Here is a 20856-nt window from a genome sequence, read left to right as displayed (position 1 = left end):
AATGGAGGATGTTAATATTTCCCTACAGGTCTGTATGCATGTTATTAGATGCATACAAAGTTTATCTTCCAGGTAAAACAGATCTCTCACCATTATAAAGAGCCCATCTTTACTCCAGGAGAGGAGAAAAAAGAAAGGTGGAGAAAGAGATAAAGTTGGGGGCAGTGTGCAGGGAGTAGGAGAGAGGGTATGAGGGAGCCAGTTACAGGCAGATCTATATCCAAGCCTTTCTTCCTCCTTCCTAAGAAAAGATAAATATACCTTTCCAATTGTCTATATCTGCAGAGTGGTTACAAATTCTTTGGGTTGGCCTTAGATAGGCCTCCCATTGCAAGGGCCTTTTAGATGCTAACAGGTGTATAACTCAAATGAAATCTCCTAATATCAGCTGTTCATTTACTGAACTTGACTATAATTAAATAGACTGTAGACTGAATCATTTTAAAGTTTTAAATACAGTTCAAATAATGCTTTTTATTTGAAAACCTTTTATATTAAGATCAATATGAAAAAGAAATACAAGCATTTCTCTCTGACAAAAGACACTGTTCAGTCTAGAGAAACTAAGAGGAGAATCACTGAGCCCAAGGTGGTTACCATCAGGAAACCAGGAGAGGGTGAAGTGTAAGGTGCGTTTCTGACAGTTGGTAAGAATATAATCAAAGGAGAAAACAGCTAACTAAACTCTATTTAGTGTGTGTAACTTTCTACTAATGCACTCCAGTCCTCTGCAGCCAGCTACTTCAGGGCATTTCCAAAGACACCATGCACCAGCGACCACGTATGCCTTCCACACTCACACACTGGAAGATCATTGTTTTATAATTTTATAAATGAGAAAATATTTTCATAGGAACAACAAAGCAAAGGGATAAAAACCCTAGGAAACAGAAAAGTTGACTTAGATTAGTTATGCGATTAAAAGGTCTTTTAGGAGGAAAGCTCAGTTCTGATTTGGAAGAGCATTGGTCTTAGCTCACTTCACAAGGGGTTCAGAGTAAGACGTCAAGGAAGCAGTGTAACTGCCTCTCCCAGTCAGCTGAGACTGCTAAGCAGACACCCACTGCTGCCTGTCTCCTTGTCTACATTCTCATCTGCATGCTTTGAAGAAAGCTCTGCAATAGGGCCTGTGCAAGAGAGCAGGTGCCCTGATCACAGACTCACATGATCTGAAAGCATTCTAATCTTAGAAATAAATGTGAATTGACAAGGGAGACTAGACAGCAGCAGGTCTAGCCTCAGCAGCCTTTCTGGGAGATGTCTAGTCCTGATGACTTCGTGATTTCCAAAGTGGTGAATACCTATAAGAAAAGAAGAAAACAAATTTGTGTTTAGTCGATAATATTTCAGTATTGCTTTAAGAAAACACATCCTGAATATTACATCTGTTCTCCTTTAAAATATGCAAAGTAGTTACTAATACAAAAACTTTGACAATGTGTTTTGTAATACTTTTTCAAACCATACCAACTGAAGTCAACTTAAAAAACCTTCCACTTCTCTATGTACCTCACCACATGTGGGGTGAATTCCAATAGTGTCATCAAGTAGCTGCTTCGTAAGCCCACATTTCATTGCAGCTGCAAATCCTTGGGTAATTTCGCCAGCATTCGGTCCAAGAATATGAAATCCTATCACGCGATTCTTTAATACGGAATCAAAACAAAGGGAGGTCCAGTAGGTTAATGGTCTGAATAGGAATCTATTCATTTAAGTTCACAGTTCGAATTGACAATATCTACTACAGAAAAAGAACCAACGTTGAACTCAGCAGAGAACATTACCATGAAACTGAGCCACTGTTAAGAATCTGTTAAGAGCCAATAAACACAACACCCAGAGTAATATATGTACTCAAATTTACTGAAAACAAGCTATTTACCCACTGCATAAAGGAGCTCATTAGTATGTATGGCAGAAATTTCTGAATTATGCCAAGATAGTGCTAATAACAACATACAAATCTGAATTAAAGTCCAACACTGGAATAATTCTAAGGCAGCAGGTTTCACTGGCATTGCAGTGATTCCCAGCCCAGGAAGCAAGTTGCCTGACTTCTGACAACTAAGGGAAGATCAAGGAGTAGCTGGTGCAGGGCTTTTGCCTAGGACTGCATGCTGGGAGGTGCGAGGCCCATATGATGAGTAAACCGCTGAAATGGAAAGATTCAGAGTGAATTTCCAAGGTACAATGCATTTAGGCTGTCCTTTCGTCAGTGTTTTTTCATCAGGCTCTAGTCTTTGTTTTAATATTCAATAGTAAGTGTACAACAGAAAGGGCAGTAGAGTTCTTGGGGTTGGCAGCAATCTTTGCCTCCTCACATTCTAGAGAAAAAACAATGGTTCAAAGCAGCCACCTCATACACAACTACTCATGGGTGCTCAAATGGAGAGCTCTGGAAGCAGTGTTTCTCGAGAGTAGTTACAGGCCACAGGATCTCTGGGTGAAAAGCGCAGTTCCCAGGGCCCCACAAAGGGACTGAATTAGAACCTCTGAGGTGGTACATCATACATATAGCAAACTGGGAAAGGCAGGCAGCCCAGAGAGTAAAAATATCTGAAGAAAATGCCCATTTAAAAGTGAAAATGAAGGCAGGTTCTGTGAGAGGGTAAACCTCATTCACAATTTTTACCACACAGCTACAGTAAAATACATAGTAGTAGGATGGTCCTACTACTGTCATGAAGCAGAAATTTGGACAGGAGTAAAAGAAAGTAATAAGCTCTATTGAGGACAGTGAGCAATTGTGCGGGAGCAAATGGGGATCAAGGAAGCAGCTGAGCATGCGTAGAGGGAGTGGCAAGGAACAGAGACGGGGTTCAAAAAGAAGGGTAAATAGACCTGGAAATTTTGCCTGAGGCCTGCTAGCCAGTCAACAACTCTGTCAATAGGTCAGAAATAATATGAAGGCTGAGAATCTTGGTTTCAGCAGCAGCTTTATCAAACCCAACTCCTGCTCACTTTCGGAGGCCTCAGTGCATAGCCTCTGCCTGCTTGCTCCCTTTGGAAAGGCACCTACAGCTTCATGACAGTAACTGCAGATTACTCTGTAAACTTTATATAAATGTCAGATGTTGCTGTTCATATGTATCTAATCTTATGTTTTATCTCCCCAGACAAAAAATAAACTCTTAAAAAGGAAGGAACTAAGTGCTAACACTGCTTTCTACCCTCAGTGTTCCTTATAACACAAGTCCTAAATAAACAGTGCTTTAAATTCCAACAATCAGGGCATCTGCTAACAGTTTCATGCTCACCTCAGTAACAGGGAAGGCAGAGGACTCCAACAATGGGTTCTCCACCCTACTGATTCTTCTTTAATGAAAGGCTTTATTAGAAATTACTTAACTAGTTTTCACTTTGTGTAAGCAGCTCCTTGTAAAGGCTTTTTCACATTCACTTGACAAAATGCACATCAATATATACCTTACATTTTATTAGTTAATGCATAAAAATTTTCACAGATGATGTAGTTCTAAACTGCTGAGTTAGGTAGCTTTGGGAAGAGACAACTTTCAGTGATTACTGTGAGAAGGTATCGGTAAGCCTCAATTGCAATCTATATTACTTATTCAATCTGCAAACACATTAACTGGGTAATAATTTGAAGGATTTATGCCTTCCCTGAAATCTAACTTTAAAGAAATTATAAAAACCCAAATACTAGAATAAAAGCTACATTTTAAAATTATAGCATTTCAGCTTCCAATCATATTACATACACTGTCAAATTTATTGCAAATTATCTTTGCATAACAAGTGCTGTTGTCTCTGCCAGCTACTGTCCATTCAAGAGGCCAGAACAAAGTATGATATACCTGGAAGACGAGAGAGAGAAAGAGGCCAAGATTAGCATATAAGAAAATCACTCCTTGATATGCTCTTTAGTTATATAAACACAATAATCTCTACAATAGCTTTCAGAAATTTAAAGTTCCATGATTCCAACTTTATGTACCTGATTGGAGCATCTGGGCCAGAGCTCTTAGAATGCTAGCTGTACAAGTATGTTGACCTTGGTTTTGCTCTACTGTTAGTCCAAAAAAAAATCTCCTGTTATCTAACTTCAATTTTCAAACATTTATAGAGTACTACTATCCAAGACAAAGCACTAGGCTATGGGGGTTGAAAAGGTAAATAAAGACTTACATCCTGCCTTTGACAAGTTCGCAACCTGCCTACAAGGTAATTTTCAAGACAAATCTAGGAAAAGCAAAAGAGATAAAACACTTCAACCCCATTAAACGATATTAAGAACATTACCTCTCCTACTTGAAAGCCATCACTCCAGCACTCCAAGTACACAGCCCAGGCTCCTCAATCTGGCTCAAACAAAAGACCCAAACAAGATACAACATGACCCCCAACCAGCTTGCGGCAGCTACATTTTCCATGTTGTTCCTCCCAATCTCTCCATCAAGAAGACAAAGGAGCCCAGGATGAAAAAATGTGTTCTGATCTACATATGGTCCCCAACTTACAATAGTTCAACTTATAATTTTCTGACTTTACAATGGTGCAAAAGTGATGTGCTTTCAGTAGAGACAGTACTACAAATTTCCTGAGCTAGCAATATGTGGTAAGACATTCTTTTGTGAATGCTGCAAAGTGGCAGCAAGATGATTTTGCTTGACTGTACAAGACAACCTTTTATTATTGTGCTTCGCAGATGCTGAGTTTTTTCACTTGAAGGTTTGTGGCAACCCCGTGTAGAACAAGTCTATTGGTGCCATTTTCCCAACAGCATTGACTCACCTGTCCATTTTGAAAATTCATGCAATATTTCAAACTTTTTCATTATTATATTTGTTATGGTGAAGTATGAATAATCTTTTTAGAGAGATTTTTTATTTTTTTATACATTTTACTGAATATACTATTACAGTTGTCCCAATTTTCCCCCCTTTGCACCCTCCACCCAGCACTTTCAACTCCCTCTGGCAACACCACCCACTTAGTTCATGTCCATGGGTCATGCATATAAGTTCTTTGGCTATTCCATTTCCTATATTGTTCTAAACATCTCCCCTTGTCTATTCTGTACCTACTTGTACTTCTGAATTTCTGCACCTTTGCCCACATACTCTCCCTTCTCCCTCCCAACTGGTAACCATCCATGATATCCATAATTATTATTCTGTCCTGCTTATTTGCTTGGTTTTTTATATTCAGTTGTTGATAGTTGTGAATTTATTGCATTTTAATGTTCATAGTTTTGATCTTCTTTTTCTTAAATAAGTCCCTTTAACATTTCATATAATAATGGCTTGGTGATGGTGAACTCCTTTAGCTTTACCTTATCTGGGAAGCACTTCATCTGCCCTTCAATGATAAATGATAATTTTGCTGGATAGACTAATCCTTGCTTTTGTAGGTCCTTGCTTTTCATCATTTTGAATACTTTTTGCTAGTCCCTTCTAGCTTGTAAAGTTTCTTTTGAGGAATCAGCTGACAGTCTTATAGGAATTCCTTTGTAGATAACTATCTGCTTTTCTCTTGTTGCCTTTAAGATTTTCCCTTTATCTTTAATCTTTGGCGTTTTAACTGTGGTAGGTCTTGGTATGGTCTTCTTTGGGCCCAACTTATTTGGGATTCTCTGTGCTTCCTGGATTTGTATGCCTATCTTCACCAAATTAAGAAAGTTTTCTTTCATTATTTTTTCAAATAAATTTTCAATTTCTTGTTCTTTCTCTTCTACTTCCAGCACCCTTATGATTCAAATGTTGGTACATTTGAAGATGTTCCAGAGGTTCCTTATCCTATCCTCATATTTTTGGATTCTTTCCTCTTCTTGATGTTCTGATTTTTTTTCTTCCTTATGTTCCAAATCAATGATTTGATTCTTGGCTTCATCTACTCCACTGTTAATTCCCTGTTAACTTTTCTTTATTTCTCTTAGTGTAATCTGATAGATTGCTTATCTCCATTGTTTTAGTTCTTTTCCTGGACTTTTGTTCTGTTCTTTTATTTGGGCCATATTTCTTTGTCTCCTCATTTTAGTAGCCTCCCTATGTTTGTTTCTATGTATTAAGTAGAGGGGCTTGGACTCCTTGTCTTAGTAGTGGGGGCCTAACGTAGAAAAGCAGACCTGTATGTTGGGTAGGGCAGAGCCTTAAGTAATCACCAGGGCAGAGCATCCTGTGTGAACTAGGTTGATGGAGTCTCAGATATGGTACATCTGTTCTGCGGCTGTATGGGGGACTGCTCAGAAAAGGGACAATGGCCACTGCCTGGCCTCTGGTGTTTTGTCAGGGTGGAAGCTATCCCTTTGCACTTGCCCTGATACCAGACAGTGTAGTTCTTCCCTGTATGCCATTGGTGCGCTTCTCACTGCTGCCCTGGTGCTGGAGCCCAGAGGGAGTGAGTCTAAGTAACTCTTCAGTCTGTTGTGAGCTCTTTAAGAAGAGATGCCTGAGAATCCTGCAGTTTCTTCTGCCATCCAACCCCCATGTATTTTTACAGACAGAAGTCAAGGGGAACTGGAACGCTGGCTGGGTGGTTTGGTGTGGGGCTGCGATCCCTCGCACCCTCCTGATTTTTATTCACTACACATGGGTGTGAGACTGTTTCATTCTGCATGTCTGTCCCTCCTACCCATTTGAACAAATGTGTCTTCTTTAATTCCCTTGTTGTCGGACTTCCATATAGCTTGATTTTCTGACAGTTCTGAGTGACTGGTGTTTTGTAGCTTAGTTTTAATTTTTGCTGTGGTTGTGTGAGAAGGGGGGTCATGTATACCTACACCTCCATCTTGCCCGGAAGTCCTGAACAGTGATTTTCGACGTTACTGTTATTGTTTTGGAGCACTATAAACCACACCCATATAAGATGACAAATTTAATTAATAAGTGTGTGTGTGTTCTCAATGCTCCACTAAGCAGGTGTTTTCCTATTTTCTCCATCCCCTTGGGCCTCTCTATTCCCTAAGATCCAAATGCTATTGAACACTTAATAGAATAAAATATAGTGGAATGATAACTTTTATATGCAGAGGGAAACCAAAACACCTGTGTGACTCACTTTGCTGCAATACTCTCTTTATTGTGGTGGTCTGGAACAGAACCCTCAATATATCTGAGGTGTTCCTGTACTCTAAAATTTCGTATTAGGTCAGGCCACCAGAGAGCATAGCCCTATTTTGACCCCTTTAGGAATTACTTTTCTTTCTCTTGTTAATGCCCTTTTATTATTTTTTTAAACCAGTGTCCACACCAACAGAAATTAATTTTTTAATATACTGTGCTTTGGCATTATGCCATGAGACTGTAGTTCTGAATCTAAGAAGAAACACTCTTGTAAATCCATTATTGTATTTACTACTGAGATATTTTAAGGGTATCATTCATCGTATCTCAATGCCCCTTTTATAAGAACTTGAAGAAATATCTCCCAGTTCCCCCTTTTAGTCACGTAGTAAGGAGCTTAGACTTAAATTCATTTTTCAGCTTAATCCTAGATCAAGTTTGTAAGACTTGATAACATTAGTTCTGTGAACCAACAAATTAACCTTCTTCTAACACCATCTTATTTTTTGTATCCTCATTCTCCTTTCACCCTGATTTCCTATATGATAAAAAATATCATATAGGTATTTTTGAGAGTCTTCCTACAATTTCTTTATATTAGGAATTTAAAAAATACCAATACATTAAATTTTCAGCCTTATCAAATGCAATAAAAAAAGAAAGTAGGTGAGTTGATATGCAGTGAACCTTAGAATGAAGACCTTAAAGAAATCCCACAAACTTGGGGAACTTTTTTCCTATAAAAATATTCCTTTAAATAGGATATGGCCTTCTATAGTCTTCTTGCCTCTGTATTTTAATCCTCTTTAATTTTGAAAAGTTTTACAACTAAGTATTAAGTCTGTTATTATTACTATCAATGTTCCAGCACCCAAGTGAAAATTAACCATTGCAAAAAATGATGGCCCATAGTCATAAGGAGTTAATTATAAACACTGATCAAACAATGTCCTCTAAAATGTAAATGTCTCATTGAAAGCAACCAGCTAAAATAACATTATAAAGCTTTAAACATACATTTTCCCAATACCAGAAATATAAGTAAGAGTTTCAATAAGTCATCAGGCCATTTAACTAGGGGATATCAGTGCTATGGTTTAAAAAAATTTCCAGTAATAAATTAAAATGTCATTAAGAGAGAGAACTGAAATTTCAATTATCTTTTGCCTAAAACCTCAAGTACTCATAACCCTCCAACTCTTTTCTCCTTATCCCTCCTATGTTGGGAGGGTTTGCAGAAAAACGACACTCAAACCACTCACCAAAATGTAAGAAAATATTTATAAGGTGGTTGTGATTAAATGGGGCAGTGGTAAAAGGGAGGCTGAAATAAATGTGTGAAGGACATCTTTCCAAGAGTCTGAACAGCCCACACCCTACGACAACCCTTGGAACTGCTCATCTTCCCCACCTAAAGTTCAATCATAGTGTAGGTTCCCAGAGTCATTCTGATATGCCATGAGTCTGTCTACTACCATCATGCCAAATGGAAGTGGTTGGATGGCCGACCCAACTCAGACCAGTCAAAGGTCCTCTCCCATAATTGAGAATTGAGACTGAGAAACAGTAAGTCAATCAGTTCCTCTGAAGACCAAGACTATCACTAAACTCGGGAGCAAAAGGCCATATACGAGCTGCTCTGTGCACTCCAGGGACAAATAAAGTCTATCTGGAGGAGCAGAGAAATGAACTGCATGCACACACACAAACATACATATAAGCCCCAATCAAATAAAAGAAGGAGGTGGAACAGTCTTCCAATTCCTGGTTCTTATCCCTTCCTAAGGCCCTGGTACATTTCTGCACTCCTAAAAGAACTTATAATAACATGTGCTTCCTTGTGTAAGCTTACTCAAATAGATATTTGCTATCTATAATTCAAAAGTCCTAATGTACACATTTTACAACTCTCTTTCCTCAAGTGTATTATTATTCGTTTACAAGAGAGACGGTTTAAATTACAGTCATACCTCAGTACTTGTGAGCTTCAGAACTTGTCAAACCCTGCACTCATTGTATTTTGACAATATCTCAGCACTTAGCACTTGCTTAGGACTCACTGCACTTGCTAGAACTTGTATGAGTCATGACACCTCCCCACAAGAGAAAATGCTTCATCGTTCAGTACTGGTTGGTCTGGCACTTGTCACAAATTCTGGAACGAATTAACGACGTATACCGAGGTACCCCTGTATTTAATTTCTAATTTTCCTAAAATAGGATGATTTCCTACAATACAACCATTATAAAAACTTGCGAAATGACAAAGTAAGTGATTGAGAAGGCAGTTTATTAAAAGAGATTAAAAACAAATATAATCTTACTTCTAGGTTCTCTTTTTTATATGCTTCAATAGCTTTCTCTTCAGATAATCCACAGCAGCCATATTCCAGAGGAGTAAACACTGTAGTTGGAACATTAATATAATCACACTAAAAGATAAAAAAATTACATGCTTTTCTTTTGTGACACTGTTTTCTTTACCACAAAAACTTCTATCACATACATTTATAAAAAGAAAATAAGTCCAGTTCAAAGTAAATGATTCTGGCATATCACCACTTTAGGGAATTCTAAATTACATGAAAGGAGATGGGATGAGCCCAACTCTAGGACAGAGACCATGCGCTGGCCAGTGATGAACAGGACTGGCTCTTCCAGAGCCCCAACCTTAGACTTCTGGTCTGAAAACCACTCAGTAGAGGTGGGTGTACTTTGTTGCCTTTATAGGTACTTTCTAAAAAAATTTTTCCCATCCCCACAATTTCTGGGCTCTGCTTTCCTGGAACACCTCTACTAGGTGACAGAGAATTACACTATTTCACTTGTAGCCTAGACCACTCTTGGCTATTTCATTTAACAGTGTCACTGATATGGTAAGCAAAGAAACAGATCAATAGTGTGGGTCTGAGTGACTTCCCTGGACCATCATGGGGAGATGGCATACATATGTGTACTTGCAGGCTGGGACTGCATGAATCCCATGGTTATGACAGAATCCCTTTAGAGCCCTGATCTGACTGAGATATAGCACAAGTGGACAGCACAAGGACATTGCAGACTCTGAACCCTACACATACTCTTCCAGCAGCTCCACTGCATCATCTGTCCATGGGAAAGTGAGTATGTGTGCCAAGCTTAAGGGGCATCTCTGCCTAGAGGAGAAAGCATTTGTGACTTGTGGAGCAGAGCTGGAACATGTGAGAGGAAGCATCATTAAAACTTTATCTGTGGACAGAAAGTGGCATGCAGGGATAGAGAAAGAATGGAGGGTATAACCAGGGATGGAGGTTGCTGTGACTGTGCACTCACAGCCCCTGAAGGGGTTACATGCCTAGAACACTGCATGTCCCCCAAATCCCTGCCAACAAGTTATAGGTTAGTAAGTCAGGGGTGACATCTAACCCAAAGAAAGGTAATCCATAAACTGACCCAAAACCCATGCAGAGAAAGGTGAGCTGCCCCAAACTGTTTCTTTTGTAGGAAAATAAACTAGGAGCAAAGGAAAGATCCCTCATGTGGTAGTCTGACAGGAAAAAACAGCATTGTGGCCAAGTTAGGCTAAAGGAAGGGCACCCTGTGAAGCCCATATCCGTGTGATATGGACCAAGAGCAGCCGTGACACCCAGACCCAGCCCTCCTCCAATTGCAGTGAGGCCCAGCACTAGCACAGTCCTTGTCCTAAGTCTCTATGTGATTTGACACCTCAAAACACCATGTATATTGCACCAATGAGGTGATTTGTATACAAGATGCATCTGCCTAGAATCTTTAACTTAAAATATACCCCAATCCCATTTCATATTTGCTAACTTGCTAACCATGAAACATATGTATTCTTTATTCCAACATGGCTAGAGAAAATCACGTAACAAGATGGACTGCCTAGTTTTCTGACTTCTCTTAAGCCATCAAATAAACGCTCGTCATTCCATTTAGTGACCAGCAGCTGATCCCATATCCCATAGCTCAGCAGATGCCTCTAATCTCCTATTCTGTATCAACAAAGAAATCAATAGGCAATTCCTCAACTTTATTCTTTTCATCTAAAATACTCTTTGCACATCTTACACTATTTCCTCCACTTGAACTTGACTTGCTCACCCTGTAGCCTTCCTTTCAGTCCTATACTTTTAACCTCTCTCTTTTTACACACACACTGGTCTGCTTCTAATCTCTTTACCCCACGGACACCATGACCAACTTCTTAAAGCATTAGGAACTACTCTGCTTCCATACACCTTTAAATGCTATTGTACTTTGGATAGGATAATTTTTCTTTGTACATTTATCATTCTTGGCCCCACCTATTAAAGCCAGCAGTGCCATGTCCCCAGCTGCCCCTCATCCACCAACACCTCCACATGCGTACTAGGTTTTCATTCACGACTTTACAAAATAATTGGACTGATAAAATAGGCAGCATACAGCATCCCTTGTAAAGAATATGTGCCCCAAACTTTCACCTGAACATAGTCATGAAAAAAACAATGAGGGAAATTCAGAATGTAAGGTATTCTACAAGAAAAGTAGCCTGGGTTCATCAAAAATCAAAGTCATGAGAAGTAAAACAAGCAAACAAACAGGTAAATCAAAGCAGAGGGCCATAGCAGATTACAAGAGACTTAACAGTTAGAAGAGCCAGGTACTGTGTGAATCAAAACATGTGCACACATACTAATGAAAAACTGAGGAAATGTGAATATTACTGCCTATTTGTTGAATTCTCAGGTACAGTAATGGAATTGTGCTTATGTAGTTGAATATCCTTGTTCTCAGGAGAAACCTGCTGAAGTATTAGGAGCAAAACATCATTGATGTCTGCCACTTATTTCAAATAGCTCAGCAAGGAAAAAAGAATGTACATACATTGTATAGATATACAGAAGAGGAGAAAGCAAAAATGGCAAAATGTTAATAACTGTGAAATCTGAGTGAAAAGGGTAATATAGGTGATTGTTACTATTCTTTCTGATGTTTGCAATCTTTCTAAATGAAAAGTTGGGGAAAATAAAGAGCTTAACCAGCTCCCACTGCCTAGAGAAGGCCCTACTGATTCTTTTCTGTGGCATTATAGATTTCTGATGATCTGGTGCCAAATCAATTTTCCAGCCTCGTTTCCAACTGTACTCCTCTATCACCAACTGCTTTCCCTGTATGCACCTCAAAATGTTGTAAGTATTGTGGATGAGACAATTCTTCCTTTGTGTGCAACAGAACAGTTAGCATTCCTTACACTCACCCAGTAAAACCCACTTCCCCACTCATCCTACATCTGCCAACAACTCCGCATGTCCAGAGCTCTGGGCTTCTTTGAGTTACCTACTTATCAAAGAGCCCTCTAGTCCCTCAGTTTTAAATTACTCATCCTATAAAGCCCATCCCAACTCTTTGATCAAAGACTATGAAAGAGACTGCGAAGGAGACTGCAGAACTCACCTGATTCACACCATCAGCTTTGCAGATGGAGAAACTGAGATGAAGAGAAGTGAAATGACTTGACCAAGTTCACACACTAAGCAGGCATTTGAGCCAGGGGTAGCATCCTGATCCACTCTGAGTGCCCCTCCTACTCTGTGACAGTGCAACCATCAACCTACGAGACCTCTTCTTATCCCTTCAGTCAGAATGAACTGTTCTCCTCTTACTCATGACCCCCAGCTACCTAGCAAGCCCCTTGGTGCTGGAATCATGCCAGTCCTTTGTGTGTCATCCAGCAAAACATCTTGCACATGGCATATATTAAAAAACTATTTTTGAAAATCATTAGTAAATAAGTCAACTGCAAATAATTTATTTGTGAAGAACTTTTTACTTGCAAAACAAGCACACATGTTTCATTTATACTGGTCTTTTTAAGTCATAATTTATTTAGATATTATCTCAAAATCAACGGTAAGAAACTCACCTTTTCTAAACGACCCCCAAAAAGTCTTCGAGCCAACAGCTTGCCTGCCTGTATGGCGACAGGAGTGAGCTGAAGCTTATCTTCCAGAATATCCCCAATAGCGTAAACATAGGGCACACTGGTCTGTTCCACATCGTTTACTGGAATCTTGCCACTCCTATTAGATTTTGAACAGGAAAAAATATACTATGACTAACTCTATGCTGCTGGATGACTAACAGTCTTCAAAGAGAACTAAGTACAAAGAGATATGACCTTGCTCTAAGAATTCATGCATCTCAGGTCATTAACTGTCTATAAGACCAATGGCTTACAATAACGAAGGTTTCTGTAGCTCTAAAAGAAAACACCTTGCTGGTCAATGAAACAATGCTCGTTTTTTTGATGTTGAGGATTATTCCCAGATTTCCCCCACAACTGCACTTAAGAGTTTTGAAATTTTTCTCCTTGCCCAACCAAGGCCAGAAAATTCCCTCTGAATCAGACGTAGGTGAATATATTTTCTCAGTTATTTTTTAAAATCATGCATGAGCTCTTTAAGGCAAACAATAAAGAGTTACTGATTAATGAAACAATTGATAACACAGAGCTGGGACAGTACTTACTATAAAATAAATTCAAAGCATTAAAATTTTGCAGCTTAGTAATTATATCAGAATTTTAAGTGATCTGTACAAACGTTGTGCTTTGTGCATCAATAGTGCAATGATCCCACATGTACATACTTTTCATTGATTTTGACACCAATCCTCTCCAAGCCTATTTTTCTTGTAGAGGAGTCACGACCAATTGCTAACAAAACCTATAAACAGAGATCAAAACACAAATTTATCAATTTCAGGAATGAAAGCAGGAATATCACCATAGATCCTTCAGATAATAAAAAACTAATAACTATTATAAATGCCCTATGCCAATGAATTTGACAGCTTAAATGAAACAGATTCCTTATTTTTTAGGTCAAATGCATTTTTAATTGAGGTATAATTGATAGACAACATATTAGTTTCAGGTGTACAACATAATGATTCCTTATTTGTATATACTGAAAATGATTACCACAAGTCTAGCTGGCGTATGTCACCACACAGTTACAATTTTTTTCTTATGATGCGAACTTTTAATATCTACTCTCTTAGCAACTTTCAAATATACAATACAGTATTATTAACTCTAGTTACCATGCTGTATTTTACACCCCAAAATAGACTCCTTAAAAGATACAATTTACCAAATTTATACACAAATCTGAATAACCCTATGTTATGTGCTTAAATTGCGTCCCCACCCCCCACCACCAAATTCGTATGTTGAAGTCCTAGCCGCCCATACCTCAGAAAGTGACTGTATCAGGAGACAGGATCTTTTAAAGAGGCAATTAAGGTAAAATGAGGCCATCGGGGTAGGCTCTAATCCAATATGACTAGTGTCCATATTAGAACACTCACAGCACAGACTGACAATCACATGAGGACACAGAGAGAAGTCAACCAACCATCTGCAAGCCAAGGAGAGAGGCCTCAGAAGAAACTAAATCTGCTGACAACCTTCGTTTCAGACTTCTGACCTCCAGAACTTTGAGAAGCTAAATTTCCTTTGTTGAGCAACCTAGTCTGTGGTATTTTGTTATGGCAGCCCTTGCTGACTAATACACCCCATACTCAGTAAGGAAATTGAATTCGCAATTTATAAACTTGCCATTAATTAACTCCAGACCCAGATGACTTTATTTGTAAAGTCTAGTGAACACATAAGTAAGAAATAACATTAACAGTATACAAACTCTTCCAGACAAAAGAGAAGGGAGCCTTTCCAACAACTTTTTATGAGGCCAGCACAAACAACTGAAATCAAAATCAAACAATAATATTTAAATAAAATTTTAAGCCTGTATCTTCATGTACATGCAAAATCCTTCACAAAATCTTAGCAAATCAAATACAACAGTATATAAAAAGGATAATTGATCATGACCAAGTGAGGTTTGTCCCCAAAACACAAATTGGTTTAACATGCAAATATCAATCCATGTAATTCCTCATATTAACAATAAAGGAGAAAACAATATAATCATCCCAACAGAAATGAAAAAAGTATTTGACAGAACTTAACGTCCTTGAGGATTCTAATTAAATCCTCAGCACACTAAGAATAAAAGAACATTTTCCCAACCTGATACAAGGCATCTGCAAAAGATAGTACAGCTTACACCCTAGCAACCATAAAAGACTGAATGCCTAAGATCATCCCAAACATTGGAATACGGTAAAGATTTATATTCCTAATTCCTATTCAGCACTGTACTAGAGGCCTTAACCAGTGCAACAAGCAAGAAAAAGGAATAAAAAGATATAGGTTAAAAAGAAGAAACCAAACCAGTTTCATATGCAGACATAAACCCTAAGAATCTACAAGGTCAATATACAAAAATCATTTGTATTTATATAAATTATCAACTAACTCAAAGTTAAAAAATCTTAAATACCATTTACAATAGCTTAAAAACATGAAATACTAAAGATAAATTTAGCAAAATACATGAAAGACCTCTAGAACAAAATGATAATATATTGCTGAGAAAAACTAAAGAATATGTAAATAAAGATACAGGATGCTCATGTATTGGAAACATTAATATCATTAATATGTCAGTTCTAGTCCTGGCTGGTGTGGCTCAGTGGATTGAGCGCCAGCCTAAACACCAAAGGGTCGCCAGTTCGATTACCAGGCAGGACACATGCCTGGGTTTTGGGCCAGGTCCCCAGTAGGGTGCACTCGAAAGGTAACCACACATTGATATTTCTCTCTCCCTCTCTCCACCCCCTCTCTCAACAAATAAATAAATAAAATCTTAAAAAAAAAGGAAAAGATGTCAGTTCTTCCAAACTGACCTGTGTAATCAATACAGTACCAATCAAAATCCCAGAAGGTTATTTTTTTGTTTTTTGTTTTAAATGGCAAGCTGTTTTTAAAATTCAAATGGAAATGTACAGGACTTAAACAAAGTTGGAGGACTTACTGTAACTGGTCTGAGATGTATTGTAAAGCTTCAATAATGAAAACAGGGTGGTGAGGCAAACAGTCAATGGAAGAAAGAGTGCAGAAATAGACTGACAGCTAATTGGTCAAATAGTTTCAACAAAGGCACCAAACAATTTAATGGAGAAAGGGAAGTCTTTTTAACAAGTGGTACTAGGTACCCATATAGAAGAAAAAGAATCTCAATTCTTACCCCACACCATAAACAAAAATTAATTCAAGATGGATTACAAATCTAAACATAAAATATATAATTAAAAAGCGTCACAAAAAATACAGAATATCTTTACAACCTTTTAATAAACAAAGATTTCTTAGGGCACACACAAAGCATTAACCATAAAACAGAAAGTTAATAAATTAGATTTCATAAAAAGTTTTAAAACTACTGCTAACCAAAGATGCCATAAAAATAAATAGGCAAGTCACAGATGGGAAGAAAATATTCACAATACATATATCTGAAGAAAAGAATATATCCAAATATATACTGAACTCCTGAAATTCAAGAATAAAACCTCAAGTAACATAAAAGGCAATGAGCCAAAGTCTCAAATAGATACTTCATAAGGGAAAATATAAAAAATGACTATTAAAACAGAAAAATATGTTCCATATCATTTAGTCATCAAGAAGATTCAACTTAAAACCATACATGTACTAGAATGGCTAAAATGAAAAAACCAACAAACCCCAAATGTTGGTGAGGATATGGAACAACCAAAACTCTCATGCATGGCTGGTGGAAATATAAAATGATATAATCATTTAGAAGGTATTTGGCAGTTCCTCAAAAAAATTAAACATAGGAACTATCCTAGGACCAAGAAGTTTCACTCTTGGTATTTATCTACCCATGAGAAATGAAAATATATGTCCACAAAAGGCCTGATATCTTAAATTTTCATAGGAGTTTAAGTCACAATTAGCCCAAACTGATAACCGCATAAGGGTCCATCCAAAGAAAAATGAATAAACTGTGATATAGTCATACAACTGTATATTCATATAATTTATACAATAAAAAGAACTACTGATACATACAACATGGATGAATCCTATTAACATTATTCTGAATTTAAAAAGCCAGATATCAGGAGTACCTACTATATGGTTCCATTTCTGTGATGTTTAAATAGGCAAAACTATCTATGGTCACAGAATCAGAATAGGGTTGCTTGGGGTCAGGAAGTGGGAAGGGACACAAGAGCTTTCTAAACTCACAGACATGTTATGTTACCTTCTAAAGAGTGTGTACTACATGAACATATGCATTTGTCAAACTGACTGAACTATACATCTAAGACCTGTGCATTTCACTACTTGTAAATGATACCTCATTACAAAATTAACAATTTACTAATTTAGATATTGTGAACAACTTTATACCAATACATTTGGTAAGTTAGATGAAATGGACTAATCCCTAGAAAAATGTATAAATCTAAAGTAACTCAAGGAAAAAAACAGAAAGCCTTAAATGCTTAAATGTCCTTTGTTAAAAAACTTAATCAGTGGTAAAATACTGTGCATGTGTATGTGTGTGTGTGTCCATAGAGAATTCTAGACTTACATGGTTGCAGCTGTGAATTCTATCAAACATACAAAGAATGTTCTAACACTACATAAATGCTTCCAGAGAAAAGAAAAAGAGGAGACATACTCCAAACTTCTTTCATGAGTTAGTGTAACTGAGCAAACTAGGGCTCATCCACATGGCACCTTTATGTATGACCCAACAATTAGTGTTGAAGGGAACAGGTTTTATTTACAGGGTTCCAACCTTGGGGTTGCTGAGGAGCACTCCTGCTCAGAGCCCTGTTCTTCCATGAGACCCAGAACTTCCCATACTCCCCACCAGGCTATAAGCCAAAACCATGCCCAGGAGTTCCCTTTATCCTTATCTGTTCTTAAGCCATCTGTGCAAACAGGTTTCCATCCCCTCTGGAAGATGCTCTTGGGGGTTTCAGAGTCACTATCCTCTTGCAGCAGCTCTCTCTTTTGGGATCTGGGGTGCGCTTTTCTTTGCCTCCATGTAGTGGTTTAGGAAAACACATGCTGTGTTACACTGTTATGGTGGAGTCTCGGGAGGCACATGTCCCAAGAGAGTGGGTTCTCCACACATCCTTCAGAGAAACAACTCAAGTCTGCAACACAGCATTCCCAGTCACGGTTCAGTTCAGCTCCACACATCTCCCATGAATCTGTGTTTGGTCAGGCAGGTCCTCACACAGCTCCATCAGCTCTCTCCTTACACCCTTTCCTACTGCATGGCTTCATCCTCCTCTCTTTCACACCCCATGGTGGAATCCCCTTCTCTTTCAGCTCTCATTTAAATGCTCGACCTAGAACTCCTTATGTGACCTCATATCCTGCCCTGCTATGGTGCTGTTCCACCATATCTTTTACCTTCTTTTAAATGCCATCTTTTATTTTTCCCCAGTCAGGGCAAGAGTTCCCTGTGACACAGGGGGATCCAGGGTGGACATCAACCTCCCCTGGCTATGTCACAAGTCATAATAAGCCCTTAAAGTCACATATAACTTTTGCTCAGGGCAAAACTATTAAGTTGCCATTGTTCTGCTAAGTAGCTTAACTGCCTTATTGTCTGTCCACTTCCCTTTTCCAACAATCCAAGTTCATGGGGGATATGTTCTGCTATATTTGGGGACCTCCACCTTGTACCCTATTATATTAAAATAAACTGGATACCAAAATCTGACAGGTTCAATAAGAGAAGGGAAATTATAAGCCAGTATAACTCATGAATATAATGCAAAAATTCTAAATACACAAATCCAACACAACAATATATAAATAGGACCTTTACCAAGTTAAGTTTGTATCAGGAATAAAAAGTTGATTAAAGATTAGAAAATCAATGTAATTCAACATATTAACAAATTAAAGAAAAAATTTTGATTATCAATGGCTACAAAATGAACTGTTACAACTGAACTCATATATTCATTATTTTTAAAACAAAAAACCCCAAATAACAAAAAACCCTTAGCAAACAGAAAATGGAAAAGAATTTCTTTAACTTGATTAAATATCTACAAAAAACCTAAGAAAAATTATTCTTAAATAATCTAACACTGAAAACTTTCCTTCAATATTGCGAACAAGACCAGAATGGCTGCCATCACCATTCTCAGTAACACTCTACTGGCGGTCCCAGCTACTACAGTTATACAAGAAAAAGAAGTAATGAGGAAAGCAATGGAAAGGAACAAACAAAACTGTTATTATTCACCAATAATATGAATATGTACGAAGAAAATTCAAATTAATTTAAGGATAAATAATCAAATAAAAGCATTTTATTTTCTAATATATTTTTGACTGGACTCTCTACATCATTTCCTTTTTTAACTAAAAAAACCGTATGTTTAAGAGTATATAAAACATAAATGTATAATTTATGTTAAAGCTCTTAAACTACAACTTACAGAAGAAATGTTGGCATCCAAACATCAGCAATTTAAATTAGAATCGCTGCCATCCAAAATAGTCCATGGACTACTCACACTTTTTGGATATTTTAAACATTTTTTTAAAATAAAAATATATTTCAAAAAGATAGCTTTGGAAATACAAAATATATTTTTAAAAATAAAAATACATAATATATAAATATAACATTATTCAATTTTTTTTGCAAGAATATTTAAGTACAGAAATGTATAAGATATCTAATGCCCATGAACTAAGTATTAATAACAGTCAGGTATTTCTGCTTCTAGATTTTGTTCTATGCACAATTACACATACACATGCAATATATTATTCATGTACCATTATTATCAAATGTCAACTACCTTCCACATTTAGTACACTCTTAGAAAGAATCCAAAAAATAGTTAAGCCTGTATAATTTTCCCAGAAGCATCTCCTGTGCTAAATTATGAGTGTATTCAACCACTTACTGCTTCTAAAATAAAAACTTACAGTGTTATATACTCCTTCAATAGTTTCTGGGCCTTCAGTGGATTTAGCCACTACTTTTAGCTTTCCAGGTGAACCTTTCTCCAACTGTTGAACCTAGAAAGGATAAACAATGTAACAATTCTATCTAAAGGGGACAGAAATTTAATGGGTCCTAGGGTATACACATCAGTGTGAATATGTATGTGTGTGTATGTTTTTAGGTTTTGGAACTAAGCAGAGAGAGAAAAAAAAGGACTATCACAAGATACATTTTGGAGGTAGAACTAAGACAATGGATTAGTTGGAGGGAGCATAAAAGAAAGAAGGGATGCTTACTAAGGTGTTGGTTTAATAAACTGTGTAAACAGTATTATCATTTAATGAATACAGAGATAGTACAGAAAGATTAGCAGGGGAATATACTTAGGTAGAAAATCAGGAGTTTCATTTTTGTCTTGTTAAATTTGAAATGCTTAGGAGGAATTCAAATGGAGATATCCAGTAGGCAGCTGTACAAATGAGTGTGGAGTTCAGGAGAGATGCCTGAGCAGGATATATAAATCTGAGAGCCATTAGCATCAAGATAACAAACTGTGGCCTAAAGAAGACTGCCTAGGTATAAAGGGCAGAAAAGTGAAGAGGGAGGAGAGATCAGGTGTTCTGATATTTACAAGTTGAGTACATGTAGAACCACAGGCTGTGGGGACAGAAAAGTAGAGAAAGGAGTAGGTTTCAAATGGAAAGAATGTCAATTCCACCACCTGCAGCCAGAGGCCCAGTAAGATAGGACAGAGAAGTAACCATTGGCTTTGACAACAGAAGTTTGATAGAGAACCTGACAAGCAGTTTCAAAGGAGTAGCAGGTCCCAGGAAGCAGCTGAGAGTCTGAGACAGTGGGAAATGAAGTAAGAAATGAGAATTAACATGGATAGTTTTCTCCTATGGGAAAAAAGA

The 20856-nt window shown here is 37.6% G+C and overlaps 1 protein-coding gene across 1 annotated transcript in view; it reads right to left on the bottom strand.

Annotated features, from left to right (window-relative positions):
- Positions 1-447: 447 nt before the first annotated feature.
- TXNRD3 (thioredoxin reductase 3) overlaps positions 448-20856 on the bottom strand; it is a 65092-nt gene continuing 44683 nt past the window's right edge. Inside the window, exons 10-16 of the mRNA XM_054587295.1 lie at positions 19924-20016; positions 13659-13735; positions 12934-13090; positions 9350-9457; positions 3723-3818; positions 1510-1644; positions 448-1301 (exon numbers count right to left, since the gene is read on the bottom strand). Of these exons, the coding sequence (XP_054443270.1) occupies positions 1239-1301; positions 1510-1644; positions 3723-3818; positions 9350-9457; positions 12934-13090; positions 13659-13735; positions 19924-20016 (729 nt within the window). The 3' untranslated portion in view covers positions 448-1238. The remainder of the gene's footprint in view (positions 1302-1509; positions 1645-3722; positions 3819-9349; positions 9458-12933; positions 13091-13658; positions 13736-19923; positions 20017-20856) is intronic.

The sequence above is a fragment of the Pteronotus mesoamericanus genome, unplaced genomic scaffold, assembly GCF_021234165.1.
Source record: "Pteronotus mesoamericanus isolate MK-2021 breed Mesoamerican mustached bat unplaced genomic scaffold, CSHL_Meso_final scaffold_118, whole genome shotgun sequence".
In the NCBI taxonomy this organism is placed as follows: domain Eukaryota; kingdom Metazoa; phylum Chordata; class Mammalia; order Chiroptera; family Mormoopidae; genus Pteronotus; species Pteronotus mesoamericanus.
Note: the sequence above shows the minus strand (reverse complement) of the source record. Positions and strands in the feature narration are given on the sequence as shown.